This window comes from Petromyzon marinus, chromosome 33 (genome assembly GCF_048934315.1).
Source record: "Petromyzon marinus isolate PM22_M1 ecotype Great Lakes invasive population chromosome 33, UKy_Petmar_22M1.pri1.0, whole genome shotgun sequence".
NCBI classification, from domain to species: Eukaryota; Metazoa; Chordata; class Hyperoartia; order Petromyzontiformes; family Petromyzontidae; genus Petromyzon; species Petromyzon marinus.
The window spans coordinates 14,070,327-14,085,601 of NC_133699.1; the positions used below are offsets into that span (position 1 = coordinate 14,070,327).

At 52.9% G+C, this 15,275-nt stretch overlaps 1 protein-coding gene across 4 annotated transcripts in view; it reads right to left on the reverse strand.

Moving 5' to 3' along the window:
• The window catches only part of LOC116948508 (cytochrome P450 4B1-like), a 39,527-nt gene that overhangs the window by 10,721 nt on the left and 13,531 nt on the right, over positions 1 to 15,275 (reverse strand). For 3 of the 4 annotated variants that reach the window (XM_032965237.2, XM_076071568.1, XM_076071569.1), the window contains exons 4-10: positions 14,469 to 14,596; positions 11,214 to 11,338; positions 10,404 to 10,555; positions 9,991 to 10,097; positions 9,680 to 9,870; positions 2,102 to 2,235; positions 1,432 to 1,496 (exon numbers count right to left, since the gene is read on the reverse strand). In XM_032965237.2, the coding sequence (XP_032821128.1) occupies positions 1,432 to 1,496; positions 2,102 to 2,235; positions 9,680 to 9,870; positions 9,991 to 10,097; positions 10,404 to 10,555; positions 11,214 to 11,338; positions 14,469 to 14,596 (902 nt within the window). Of the gene's footprint in view, positions 1 to 1,431; positions 1,497 to 2,101; positions 2,236 to 2,939; positions 4,087 to 9,679; positions 9,871 to 9,990; positions 10,098 to 10,403; positions 10,556 to 11,213; positions 11,339 to 14,468; positions 14,597 to 15,275 lie in introns of those variants that run through there. The other variant, XR_012945905.1, reaches the window with a different exon arrangement.

Genomic DNA, 15,275 nt, shown 5'->3' on the forward strand with positions numbered 1-15,275 from the left:
AAGCAGGTTGTGAACGGGGGGAGGGGCGCCCCAAATGTGGAGTACACCCTGATCTCGATCTTTGTGTGTAATGCCATGAGACTGTTCTCCTCCGAAGAGCCACGAGGCAAGGCGGCATGCTACATGAGATATCGCCTGACGTGGCACCTGCGGGGCCTCGGGATGACCCAAGCCGAGAGGAGCACACCCTTGGACTGGCCGGGGGGCTGGTTGAGTGACGTGGTGGGGAACTACGTGGGGCAGCACGGCCTGAACTGGTGGGGGGGCCGGTGGAGCCCCAGAGAGGTGCGGGCCGAGGCGGAGAAAGGGGAGACCTGTGAGGAGGTGCCAGGTGCGAGGAAGGCGGTACACCGGCAAATTTGGAGGAACGTGTCGTCGACGGCACTCACAAAAGAACAGAGGGACCTATCCTGGCTGGCGGTCTGGGACAAACTGAAGACGAGGGGCTTCATGTACGCCCGCCAAATGGCACGCACCCCCAAATGCCTGAGGGGCTGCAACGGGGACGAGAGCGCTATACATGTGATGGTGGCATGCCCCTTTGCCCAGGAGGTGTGGAGGTGGAGCGAAACGCTGTTGGCCCGGTTTGCCCCGTCGAAGGTGACAACGTGGGGCATGTGGGGGGAATTGCGGGGAGTGGGAGGGGAGGACAGGGACCGGGCGTGGGCCATAATAGGCGCAACAAAGGAGGCCTTACGGAAGGCGCGCAAGAAGGAACTGGAGGGGTCCCAGATGTCCCCTTTGGAAACATGCTACGTGGCAAGGTTGTTGGAGAGGGTGGTGGAGGTGGATCGGGTGAGGCTGGGACACGAAGCCGCACGGGAAAAGTGGAATTGGCCACTGCCCAGGGTGGGTTAGGGAGGCCTGGGATGAGGGGGGGGGGCTTTTACTGGCACCCGGGGGCGAGGTCGCGCGTGGCTGATTCCGGTCTCGCGGATGGGTCGGTGGCCGGGTGGGGCATTCGCGGCGCGCGGGAGGGGGCGGCTCCTCGATCTTTGTTTTGTTTTGTTTTCTTCGCTGTGAAACTGAATAAAATTTCAAAAATCGTAATTACCAGCGAAACGTCATACTAAAAAATGGTAAATGTTGTGGTTTCACTCTTCAACACACCAGTGGGCTAAAGTAGTGAACTATTTGTCTTGTCAACGTGACACTTTCTTGCTGATTGGCCGTGTCGGGTGGTGGAGGGTTACAACACATTTATAAATAACGCGATCTAACCCAAAAACGTTTATTATTAATGCTCTGCCGATATTTGTTTCAACCTGGAAGAAATGTGAACACGGACAAAACAATCTTCATGTAGGGGCTACGAATATATTGAATCTGCATGTATAGGTCAAATGCAGAGAAAATGTGAGTGCAGTTCACACATGCGACACTGTGATAGTTCAATGAAGCAGCGTGCACACTCGGAGGTTGGAGACAAACCTCTGGGTCCTTCCAGAACTCTGGGTTTCTGTGCAAGCAGTAGATGTTGATGAAAACTCGGGTCCCTGTACGTTTGTATAACACAGGGGGTGGGAGGCAAAGATACATCAACATAGAGTTTCCCAAAATGTGTAGTCACACAGCTCCCTATCATGGTGCAACTGAGCATAGAACCACATGGGCCAGGGGTCGGCGACTCCAGACCTTGTTCCGGAAGTCCAGATGGAGTGAAAGAGGCAAAGAAACAAAGATGCTGCGATGCCACTTTAAGGGATGGTACGTGACACGATGAACTTCAGGATTGGACAGCATGAGTCAAGGACCAGCCATTTAACAGAAGAATAAAGATACATAAACTACAGTATGGTAATGTAGTTTTTACAGTGATTCTAACCTACAAAGGTTTTATTAACTGGGACTCCAAACCACAACTCCTCGTTGCAGACCTTGTCCATTGCTCGCATCCCTCTCTCCGTGTCACTCGCTCCACCGCCTGCCCACTCACAATGAGCCTTGTAAAAATGTTGCAACATCCGTGGACAGAGTCGGCGCAAAGTGACAACAAACATGGGGTTGAACGAAGGGTAGGTAAAGCGTTAGGATCTGTGGGAGGCTAGAGATTTCAGCTCATAGCAGTTAGACCAGAGCTGAGGAGGTGAGGAGCTAGGACCTGCGGGGATGACGCGCCCATCGCACAAGGTGATTGGTTTGCTCGTCTTCCTGGAGATCGCGGGCACCACGGCCTGCAGGCGCAGCGATTCCTTGATGCACATGGTGGTGTAGGACAGCTGGGAAAGGTCGTCCCTGCAAGGGGACACACATGCACGGTGACACAAACGTCAGTTTATGTCTTGTTTACCTCAGGTCTAAATCATATTTATTGTACACACGGATTGCAAACAATGAAAAACAAAACGGCTTCCCATATTTGAAATATACTGTATCTCTAAAAGTGTTCATCAAATTGCTCCTGAATGTAAAAAGTAAAGGTAAAGGCGCAGCCCTGCAGTTTCTAGCTTACGCGACTGCTGGCAGAGAAGCCTCCAGGAGACGGTGCTCTATCAGACGTCTTGATAAATGTTCCTTCGTGTAGACAAAAGTAGATATATGAAATGTTTATCCATATCTGTGGTTCTCAAACCTGTGGGTCGTGCTCCCCTGGGGTGGCACAGGCTGTGGCATGGATACCGTGCTAGAAAATTGCAGGGACTATTTCAAACGTGCACAGGGAATGTCAGTACCCTGTTGTGGTGACAAATTAACTCATGCACAACATGAAATAAATGACTTACAAAAACAAAATTAACAAAGACAAAGCATGAAATAAGTGCCAACAATGTTTATAACTTTTGGTCTAAATGAAGCAATCCAAGTAAATATTTAATCCAGGTGGTCCATTGACATTGACCCTGAAGAATAGATTCTGCTACTGCAAATATTGTTTTGTCATCAGCCTCTAACAAGGAGAAATTGATGGGTTGAGAGGAACACAATGAAATAAATACTACCGTAATCGGTTCACTTCAGGCGCACACTGGAACTTGGGAGGCAACATTATTATTAACATAACGGTAACTCTTAACATAGGGTGGTGACCACCGACCTATCCTCACTAACACACACCATCACTCGCTAACACTCGCTAACACTGACTCTGATACGACTAGCATGGCCAAACCAGGAGGGCTACTGGTTGGCCACGCTGACTTGAGGCTTGACTCTTCTTCATGAGGCGTCTTCACTAGACATCTTCATCCCAGACACGAGCAGCCTCGAACCCGATGCGAAGGCCACTTATGTGAGCCTCGGCGTGTCCGGGCCACACTCCGGCCAAGCCCACCTTCGAGAACTCTCGAGAATGCTCTTCTCCTGTCCACGTGGCCCCCAAGGTGCCCCCGGGTTCCCCGGCCCCCACCTTGATCCAGTCACGTGTCCAGCCGGGTTCACCCACGGCCTCACACAACCCCCGTGGTACTGACCCACGGCCTCCAGACACCCCGAACCGGCCGTGACGTCATTCCCTCAACCAGATGTGATGACGTCATGTGTGTGTGTGGATCCGCGTAGTCGTGACACTCCCCTGCGTAGTGACGTCACACGTGTGTGTGTGTGTGTGTAGGCTCACGCGGTAGTAACGCTCTAAGTCACTACATTACCCACCCCCCCCACCCCCCATGTAAAAATACAGCAGTCCCGGCTGTAACAATGCATACAAAAATTTAGTGCGCCCCCAACGAGTAACGTCAATAACCGCCGACAATAAATAAAGCGAGAACATGTACAAATACAGAACGAACCACGAACGCACCAACAAGAGTCGAACAAGCATCAACGCCCTCGCAAGTCTATAAACCACAACATAAAATCTGTGGGTGAAGAAAAGCCATGCGCGATCGTAACAATAAAGACCCACGGAACAAACTGCATTTGAACCGTGCAGTTCGTGAGCGAGTCCGTGTGGCCGGACCCCAGGTGAGGCGGGCTGAAGCACCCCAGAGGGTGCAGGGGTAGCGTCGTCACAGGTGGGCGGTCGCGGCTCCCCCATCGGGGGCCGCGGTGCAGATGGAGGTCTGCCGGTCGATAGCTGCTCCACCTCGAGTGGGGCGTCCGGACGAGCAGCCCCTGACGGCGTCGAGGGGATCACGAGCTCCGATCCTGCGGGCGGCACCACAGAGCAACCCTGAGGGAGCACCTCAACCGGTGCGTCCCCCAGCTCACCTGGCACACCAGACATTCGGCCCTCGGGGATTGGGGATGAATGAATGCGCCGGAGTGGTACAAACTGGTTAAGTCGTGACGGATGTATAAACCAAGTCCGACGACCGAAACGAATCTTGACACACTGAGGCCGGTCGGCTTCTACCACCTTGACCGGGCCTCGCCAGGGTTTATACAGTTTGGGGGACATGCTGACAGGCACCTGAGGACGGTGCAGCCAAGCCTTGTCCCCAGGGGCCCAATACTTGCCCGAATGTGCCCTGGAGGCCTCGCGCGCCTCTGAGACGCGTTGAAGGGTGAACCGCATAGGGTCAGAGATGGCCACCTTGGCCTTCGTAGGGCTCACCTTAAGTTGAATGTCAATGGAGGGGTTAGGTTCCTGGCCGTACATTAGGAAGAAAGGCGAGTAACCAGTGGAAACATGGGGGGCCATTCTGTAGGCCGCAAGCACCCCAGGGATGCATAGATCCCGATCTTTTTGTGACTCATCGACCTGCTGACTCAACATCGAAACCTATTAAGCCTCTCCACCATCCCATCTGTTTGAGGATGGTAGGGCAAGGTGCACACCTTCACGGTGCCTAGAAGGTTGCACACATCCTTCATCAGTCTGGCGGAAAAATTTCTCCCTTGGTCAGTAAGGAGGTGCTCCGGGGCCCCCTTGTCCAGCACGTACCCGTGCAGAAACGCCTCGGCAATACTGCCGGCTGTCTGATTCGGAAGCGGCCAAGCAACAGGTCATCGCGAGAAATATTCAACACCCACAAGTAAGTATTTGTTTCCCCGGGCCATAGTGGGGAAGGGACCAAATATATCAAGAGCCACAAATTCATTAATGCGGGACACCTTAATTGACTGCAAGGGTGGGCAGCATTTAACAGGCGGCGGCTTCCGGTGTGCACACTGCGCACAACCCTTGATAATATTTGCGACGTCCATCGCCATGCCGGGCCAAAAATAATCGAGTTTAAAGGCGGCAAGCGTTTTTGTGCATTCCCAAATTTATCAGCCGCTCATGAACGGCGATGACAAGCCTGCCTCTGAGGCATGTAGGCACCACGATGTTGTAACGCTGCAGCCCGCCGTCTAAACACATCAGCAAGCCCCCTTTGATGACCACTGGAGCAACCCTTCACCGGCTCGCGCTATCCCCAAGCACACCAACACGGCGGCGCAATCTTAGGAGGGAAGCGTCCTCACTCTGGAGGCGCCCCCACTCGGAGTGGGACAACCCCAAGGCAGCATCACAAGGGACGGGGGCATCAGGGGAGGGTGCCGATGCTGCCGCAACAATGGAAGAGGATGACTGCGCATCCGGAGATCTACAGCGGAGGGAACCCAACAGGCAGGCCGCCCGGGTGAAGCCGCGACAACGCGTCGGCGATGCGAAACCCGGAAAGAATAATCCTGAAGAATTTCCAACCAGCGCGACAACTGTCCCGACGGTTGGTCAACATACAAAGCGTATTGGAAGCCAGCATGGTCGGATCGCACCTCAAAAGTTCTACCATATAGATAGGGCCGGTACTGCTGCATTACAAATACAATGGTGGGTGAGAGCACCTTGCTCCCGTACGCCAGCACTCTTCCACTGGCATCGGTGTCCAGGATGAAGGGCAATGAAAAATCTGGGTATCGGAGGGGAGGGGCGTGCACCAAGCCGTCACCCCAGCGAAACTTCTGCCCCTTTGCCGTGAGAGTGTGGAGAGGCTTGGCAATGGTGGCGAACCCGGGCACAAAGCGACAGTAATACGAAGCGAAGCTGATAAAACTGTGCACTTCACCCACCGACTTGGCGGTGGGCCACATGTGCACGCATGCAATCTTATCGGGATCAGTCACGATACCCGATTCGCTAAATAACAAGTGGCACTTTTGTGGTTGAATTTTAAAGTAACCTGTCTCATTTTGAGAAAAATAGTGCGCAGCCGGCCAAGATGTTCCTCAAACGTGCGACCGAACACAATGACATCATCCAAATATATCAGGCAGGAGTCCCACTGGAATCCTGCCAAGACCAACTCCATTAATCTTTGGAAAGTAGCCGGGGCCGAGTGTAAGCCCATCGGGACTCCGTTGAACTAGAACAGGCCTTGCAGCGTCCGAAAAGCCATCTTAGGCCTGGATCAATCGTCAAGAGGCAGCTGTCAGAATCCCGAAAGCAGATCAAGCGTAGAGAAAAATCTGGCCCCCGCTAATACGTCCAACGAGTCATCCATACGGGGCAGGGGATACGCGTCCGCCACCGATAATTTATTGAGTTTGCGGAAGTCGACGGAGAAGCGCAGACTCCCGTCGTGCTTCTTCACAAGCACTATCGGGGCACCCCACGGACTCGTGGACGGGGATATTACATTGGCCACCAACATTTCGTCAACAGTGACCCGTATGTATTCCTTTTCAGCCGGGCTCAGCCGGTAGGGGTTTTGTCAGATAGGGGGAGAGTCACCGGTATTAATGTGGTGGCTCAAAAGGGTGGTGTGACCCAGATCAAATTTCCCCTGGCTGAAAACATCCCTGAATTCCACCAGCAAAGCCCGCAATGTGAACCTCTGACTGCCAGACAGGTCCCGATTTTCATCACAAAGAGCGTCAGCCCACTTAGTATCACAGGCCCGCGTGCGCACGCTGTCACGTGACCTATCAACGGCTGCAACGCAGTCCCCCTGAACGACCGCGGCCGACGCGTGAGCGAGCACCGTACCCGCCTGAATAAGTTGACGCATCAGGGCTGTCATTCAACATTGAATAAAGGGCTGGTGATCCCGCGACACCAGTGTCTGCGCCCCCATGAGCGCCATCACCCGGGCTGCTCAATTAGCGGGAGTCAACACGGTACCCCCTCGGTAGCATCGCGAGCAAGTGGCTTGTGCAACCAGAGGGGGACGAGCACTTGCCCCCCTGGGGGAACCGTGACCGTATCAGTCACGAGCACCTGTACGCGCAGACATTGTCCGAATCATTGGGCGATGATAAGAATACAACCCGCCGTCCCGAAGGCAACTCTAAACACCTGCGGTCCATGAGGATTTTAAGGGGCATCCTCCCGAGGAAATCTGTCCCTAACAAACACGGCACCGCCAGGGATTCAGAGACCAAGATGGGTCCTTGCAACGTAATGCCCCCGATGGATACCTCCACCACTATCTGTCCCAAAATTCCCAGCGAGCCCCTGTTAGCCGCGAAATAGGGAATGGAAACGAGGCACAACAAGCAGCAATGGGCCGGCAAAATATTAAAAAATCACTTCAGAAATCATGGTGGCGGAGGCGCCGGGGTGAACCAGGATCCGCACTTCGACGCCCTGAATAGTACCGATAACCGTAGATGACCCGGCGGCCACGGCCACGACTCGACGGGCTAACTGCAACCACTGGTCTTTCCTGAAAGGCCAACTCTCACCTGACGCCGCTGAGCCATCGCGCGGTGCAACCCGACAAGAAGGAGTAACAACCTTCCTCGGATCAACACGATCGAAAGATGGGTGAGGTGGGAACGAGGGCCGAATGTGTGGTGCACCGCGACTCGCCTGGGGACCCTTGGAAGTAGATGGTGGACGAGAAGACATGGACGGCGGCCCAAAACGTCCCCGGTGCGGCGCCCGGCATGCCACAGCGACGTGTCCCGGCTGCCCGCAATTGAAGCAGACATCGCGAGTGGAGCCCGGCCTGGGAGGGTAACGTGGAGGCCGATCGCGCCTCCCTTGGCATTCGACAGCATGCCTCCGACCTCCGGCACTGGACACAGCAGCACAAACTGGGGAGGACTCATCTTCCTTGGAAGTCTCAAGCCCATTCCGCTGGTGCAGCACAGGCCACGAGGCCCGAGCGTTTCTTCAACCCGAGGCGAGACTGGATACACCGTGCAATCACAAGGGACGTTGGATCGTCGTCCTCGGAAGCAGGTAGGGCGACATTCAGCTCCTTCGCCAGCCCCAACAGCCTGTCCATCACCAGAGAGTCGATGCCTGCCGCCGTCAGTTTCGGGAACGCTGCCTGAGCCAGCGACAAAAGGGTGCTTCTGAAGGCGAGGGGCATCTCGGTTTCCCCCTAACGTCGTTCCACGAACCTGTTCCGAATACTGGACGGCGGGTCGTAAATGGTGGCCATCTTCTTGAAGGCCAACGCCATCATGGAGTGCCGTGCAGGTGGAATGGCGCAAAACGCCGCCAACGTGTCGTCATCGAGAGACGTGGGGAGCGCCGTTAAAACGTCTTCCTCCATTCACCCCGCCAAGGTGCAGCTCGCCAGCCACCGTAAATTCGCGCACAAATGGGAGTCGGGGATGCAGCGCAACGACATCCTGCTGCGCAGCCGGCACGAGTGGGGAAATGGGGGCCTCCATGCTGCGCGTTACCACCAAAATGGCTGCCGCGCGATCCGGCGGTGTGGCGGGAGTTTCGCGCGGCCGGACCGCAGCAGCGACAGCGCCGTCGCCACGTAGTCCCGGCCCAAGCTCCTCCGTCGAGGGCTCCCCTACATCAAGCTTGGCGACCAACTCCGCTGTGGGGCCCAGCAGCTCAGCGAGGGGGGCGCTCGTCGCCCAACGATCCTCTGGTGGCGACGGGTCCACCGGCCGGACCGTGCAGCGCTGCTCCGCCGCCGGCGCAATGTCGGCAGGGCTCTCCGGGGCTGCCATCCCCGGGGCTGTCGGCGGGACGAGATTTCTGTCGTCGTCCTCTTCTCCTGAGGAATGCCTTGTAGGTTGCCTATGGCGTGTGATCATCGCACCTCACTCTAAGTAAATAAACTCAGGCGTGTGCCACTTCCGACACTAAATGTAATGGGTTCACTTCAGGCGCACACTGGAACTTGGGAGGCAACATTATTTATTATCTACACAATGGTAACTCTTAACATAGGGTGGTGACCACCGACCAATCCTTAACACACACCATCACTTGCTAATACTCGCTAACACTGACTCTCTGATATGACTAAGAGTGGCCAAGCCAGGAGGACTACTGGTTGGCCACGCTGACTTGAGGCTTGACTCTTCTTCATGAGGCGTCTTAACGAGGCATCTTCATCCCGGACACGAGCATCCTCGAACCCAATGCGGAGGCTGCTTATATTCGCCTCGGCGTGTCCAGGCCACACCCCATCCATGCCCACCTTCGAGAACTCTCGAGAAAACTCTTCTCCTGTCCACGTAGCCCCCAAGGTGCCCCCAGGGCACCCGGGGCCCCCACTTTGATCCGGTCACGTGTCCAGCCGGGTTCACCCAGAGTGCCACGGCCTCACACAACCCCCGTGGTACTGACCCACGGCCTCCAGACCCCCGAACCGGCCGTGACGTCATTCCCGCAACCAGACGTGATGATGTCATGTGTGTGTGTGTGGTCCCGCGTAGTAGTGACGCTCCCCCGCGTAGTGACGTCACGCGTGCATGTGTGTGTGTAGGCCCACACGGTAGTGAAGCTCCAAGTCACTACACAATTGATTCATAAAATCAGCTAGAAATAAGCTTTGTGTTCTCTTAACTTGAGTGTGTGCAGAGTGCTTTCCATGTCGCATCCCAAACCTCTCACCAGGTGAGGAAGGTTCGGCCTGCAAGCAGGCTTGTGACCTCGGCACGGCAAGCATCCTGGTGGTGAGGGTTGTGAGCCATGGCATTTAGGGCCCAGGCCAGGCCACTGGCTGTAGTGTCATGGCCTTCAAACATGAAGGTATCCACCTCGGCCTGTATGTCCTCCTCGGTCAGCCCATTGCCCTTGTCATCCTGAAAAGTGGGGAAGTCGGTCGTTGCAGATTATTATTATTCATACCCATTGTGACCCTACACGCAACCGAGAGGCCACAATGTCCATGCCATCTTCGCTCTTCACGATCAGACGCTCACCCGCACGCTGAGTAAGATGTCGAGGAAGTCAAGGTACCGCTTTGCTTTGATCTTCTCCAGTTCCTCTTCCCCACGCAAAACCTCCTTGCGTTCTTTGATCACTTTAGCTGATTAACAGCACACGTATACACAAGCACAAGAAGAATATTCTACATTTACCCTTGGACTTCTGTGACGCAGGCTATTCGCAGGGTTGTGACCTGCACTTCACTGGTCACCCTCTACGTTTAAGGGGTTCCTAATTTCTGGCAGATAAAGGCAAAGGTTTTTATCATTAATCTGTCTATGAGTAGAGTGGAGACACGGCCGTTGGCACACTGCACCGTGACCCTCACCCCTATCGTCTTTTCATGCGAAGCGGGATTTCTTAGTCTGTGCACGTGATAGTCGGAATGCCTGTGCGTCCACCATACCCGTGTGTTCGTGTGCGACGTTGCACGCCTTGCGAAAGCGGAATCCCAGTGGACTCAGGTTGAAGATGACATCAAAGTGGTACGGGAATAGCCGGCTCCGACGGTGCACCATTTCCGTGAGATCAAACACCGCTGACACGTAGGAGTTGTCACTGGCCACCCAGAGCGGGGCACGGGCGAGAGAGGTCACGCGAGTTACAAGACGCCGCTCAGTGGCTATTAGCGCACGTGACAGACGGCTGGTAATTTGGGGAGGACCTCTGGACGTATATGCAAACATATGATTTGGTTGAAGAGAATCGCTATGGGAAATCACAGGTTGCTATTACATTTGTAGGTAATTTAAGAACTTGGATCATGATAATTGGGCGTGTGGATGTCTGTGCAGTGAGTAGAAACATCTTAATGTATTAGTGTAAGGTCATGCATCACACTTTGCCAAGATCATTCTGGATTATGCAATCACGATGATCATGGACTTGGCAGAGGCACAGGGAATACAACTCAAAATAGGCCATTTGCACCTGAGACGTTGAGCCGGTGATAATGGTTAACTGGGAGTTATCCAGGACGTTGCCAGGCCTCGCTGGGCATGACAACTACATCAGATTTGCGTGCTGCAGGTGTGAGAAGTGTCTTGATTACACAAATGCTTTTCAATTTGGTGCTTTCTTTCGTGCTCTATTGTATTGCACGATAGCAACAGCCATTTGTCCAGGAGCAGAATGCCAATGTCAAGGCCTGTGAGCCCCTGCCCCATGCCGCAGTGCTTCCAGCTCTGCACGGCCTCCGCGTGCCCCGCTGAGTCACCTGTCCGTCTGGCAGCTGCTGCAGTTGCTAAAGGCACACTTCATGATGCTGTCCAGCATCATAAGGCTGATGTCCTCAAACACGTCGAACAAGTTCTGGGTCTTGATCCTCTTCTCCCATTTGTCCTGTTTGATGCAAGTGAAAGACAAAACATCCTCATATAGCCTTTAACGTATTTTTGTGAGTGAGAAGCCCTAAAACAGACCTCTTCGACTCAATATATTAGGTTACAAATGTTTTTTTGGTTTGCTTTTTTAACTTACCCTATTATTTAGCCTTACAGCACCAGAGGGGCAACCCGGACTTTAAAGATGCCTTCCCATCTGCACAGAAAACCTGGGCTTCTGGATTCGGGCCTGCTTCGTGAAACTGAAGCCGAGGCCTGTGCTAGTCTGCCCCATCCTTCACGTACTCAATGGCGGAAAGAGCCCTGCGCAAAAAATCTAAGGTCTCTTCTCCACTCATCTCCCCAATTAAGGAAAGACCGAGACCCCTCATGGAGGAACTCCATGAGGGGTCCGAACTGGGATGCTACAAGCTCTTCTAAAAAAAAGTCAATAACCTTTCCCAATATACCCGGAAGATTAGTCAACTTACGGAGGAAAAGACCAACCTATTCCGAGTCCTCAACAAAAAGTTAAGTGGCATCAGCGAGAGAGTGGAGAAGCAAGATTCTATGATGACATATTTCCAGGTGGCACTAGAGGAACAGGGGGAGTTTAGCAAAACACAACGCCATAGAGGATGCATTCAACTAGATGCCGAGAGCCGAGAAAACCAACTCAAGGTCTTTGGTGTCACAGAGCGGGGAGATCACAGTTTCCCTAGGAGTCCTCAACTACATCAGAAAGCACCTTCTGTGATAGCTAACCCCAAGACTCCAGTCCACCAACATTCAGACTGGATGATTCAGGCCTACTGGGTTGGAAGGAAAGAGGGGCAAGGCTCCATGTATGCAGGCAACCCGTGACACTGCCCTCTGTTAATTCTCTTCTCTAATCAACATTGTGCTGCGGATGCGTTAAAGATGGCAATAATTTCAAGGGGTAAAGGTACTCAAATAGAGGAAAACCGGATTCTCATAGTCCCTGACCTTAACCTGGAAGACTCGAAAAAGAGGAACCTACTTTTTCCCCTGCAAAGTGGCCTGTTGAACAGGGATGGGCTGCACTCAAAACTGCTTTGCCCATTCAAACTGTGGACCCACATCAGAGGGAGGAGGTGGGATTTCCTGACCCCAGGCAAGATGATGGGGTGCCGGGAGATCCAGGAGATTCGACGGGGACCAAGGGTGAATGGAGGACAGTGTCGATGGAGTCTCGCCTGAAGCAGCTGGTCGCTGGACAGAGCGGCGTGGTAATGCTGGTCCTGCATCTCTGGCGCCAGGACAACGCGTATCCTTACACGGGCAGAGCAGCGCAGGGTATTCTTCCTCCCCAAACAACTCTCTTATTTGACTTCTTGCACCATCCCCTTCTCTCCTCCCTCCTTATTCCTCCCACCACCTCCCCCTCGACCACTCCAGATGGGCCTTGTATTGCGGCTTTGTTATTTTCCTTCTAGGATCCCTCGTAGTCGAGTATGATTTCCCTCCAGGTGTCACTTGTCCAGGTTGTGAGTTGGGCCTGGCTGGCCATGAGTCCAAAGGTGGCTGAACAGGCTGATCCAAGACCTGCAGATCTTGATGCAGTGGGGACAGGGATAGTTCATCCTGGAGCTCAGACGTGTTGCCTCTGTCTCCGGTGTATGTGTATGTTCTTTGAAGCATGCTTTTTTCCCAGCTATCAAATATTTTGGTTCGGCTTTAAAGTGTTGTGTTCCATTGTTGACTTTGGACCTCCACGATGGTCTATCAAGGGCATAGATTTCCCAGTTGTTTTGGTCCATATGGCTTTGCTTGAGGTGTGTTTTAAGGTTGTGATAACGCTTCTTTTGACCTCCAGGGGGACTGGATCCATCCCTGAGCTGGGAAAAGAAGATTTGCTAAGAAAGCCTTGAGTCATTCATCCTGACGAGGTGACCTGCCCATCCGAGTTAGTGCTTCATTATGGTGGATTCTGTACTGGATGAGTTCGATCGCTCCGGGATACTTATGTTAGTTTGTCTTTCTTCTCAGCTGATGTTTAGTATTTTCCTGAGGCAGCGTTGATGACACTTTTCGAGGGATTTGATGTGTTTGCAATAGGAGGTCCAGGGTTCTGCACCGTATAACAGGGTAGGAATGAAAGCAACATTATAAACAACCACTTTGGTCTTGGTGGTAATGTCGTGGTCTTCAAAGCCCCTGTTTCTAAGCTTGCGAAAGGCAACACTAGCTATAGCAATCCGATGTTGCATTTCATCGTCAATTGAGACATTGCTGGAGAGATGGCTGTCTAAGTATGGGAAACTGGGAATGTTTTCCAGTATTGGATTGTTAGTAGTGATTTTCGGGGGTGGTAGGTGTGCTCCTGGAGCTTGTTGGAAGAGGATCTTTGTTTTGCTGGTAATGAGTGTTAAACCCACCCTGCTGTAAGCTTCTATCAATATGTTGACGATGGCCTGAAGGTCAGCTTATGAGCAGGCATCATCTACATATTGGAATGTGATTGAGGTTGTCGACTTGGCTCTGAAACGGTTGATGTGGAATTAGTTCCTGTCTGTCCTATATGCCTCAGGGGAGTCTGCTCTCTGTCAGATGAAGCATTCCCACCAGGAAGATAGAGAAAAGGATTGGTGCAATAAAGCATGCTTGCTTCACACCAGTTCTTACCTTGATCGACTCTGTGGTTTCACCACCTGATAGGATGACAGCCTTCATACCGTCATGCAGAAGACGGAGGATGTTGTTTCCGTGTCTGTGTTTTTCATCATTCATTCTTACCTGATGATGGTTGCTTGTGTTGCAATTGAAACGTCGTATTCTATTATTTGATTTGATTTTCTATGTCACTTTACCGACACAACCAAAGAGTAATTCCTGCAGTCACGAAAGCTTCGAATCTAGTTTAAACCATAAACTGTTTTCCTTGGCTGCCCAGTGAGACTTGTAAATGATAACTGAATCAAAATAATGAGTCCACACTGATCCACGTTGGAAGCGAAAAAGCAATTGCAACTCAACAGGAAATCAACATTAATGTTTGGGGGTGGGAATACTAAAATTACACATTTGGATTGAGCACCGTCCAAAGTGCAGTACTAAGAACCATAATCCTTGCCATGGCTACTGCAGGGTAAGTGCCCACGGCGTGTGTGACAACTGCGTGAGCTTACGATGAGCACTTGGGTGCTCTCCACCATGAGAGACACGTAGGGCTTCAAAATCTCCATGTGGAAGCCGGGGCTGAGCATGCGGCGATGCTGGAACCACCTTGGACCAGATGAGGTGAGGAGACCCAATCCTGTCCACAAGTAACACAACGTTAGAAGGTCAGTTTGATGATTACGGTGATGCGGCAAGTAGTGTGTGTGTGTCGGTGTAAATGGGAGGTGTGCTGGCTGGGTCAGTGTGTGTGTGTAGGTGTAGATGGAGGTGTGCTGGCTGGGTCAGTGTGTGTGTGTAGGTGTAGATGGGAGGTGTGCTGGCTGGGTCAGTGTGTGTGTGTCGGTGTAAATGGGAGGTGTGCTGGCTGGGTCAGTGTGTGTGTGTAGGTGTAGATGGAGGTGTGCTGGCTGGGTCAGTGTGTGTGTGTAGGTGTAGATGGGAGGTGTACTGGCTGGGTCAGTGTGTGTGTGTAGGTGTAGATGGGAGGTGTACTGGCTGGGTCAGTGTGTGTGTCAGTGTAGATGGAGGTGTACTGGCTGGGTCAGTGTGTGTGTGTAGGTGTAGATGGAGGTGTACTGGCTGGGTCAGTGTGTGTGTAGGTGTAGATGGAGGTGTACTGGCTGGGTCAGTGTGTGTGTAGGTGTAGATGGAGGTGTACTGGCTGGGTCAGTGTGTGTGTAGGTGTAGATGGAGGTGTACTGGCTGGGTCAGTGTAGGTGTAGATGGAGGTGTACTGGCTGGGTCAGTGTGTGTATAGGTGTAGATGGAGTTGTACTGGCTGGGTCAGTGTGTGTGTAGGTGTAGATGGAGGTGTA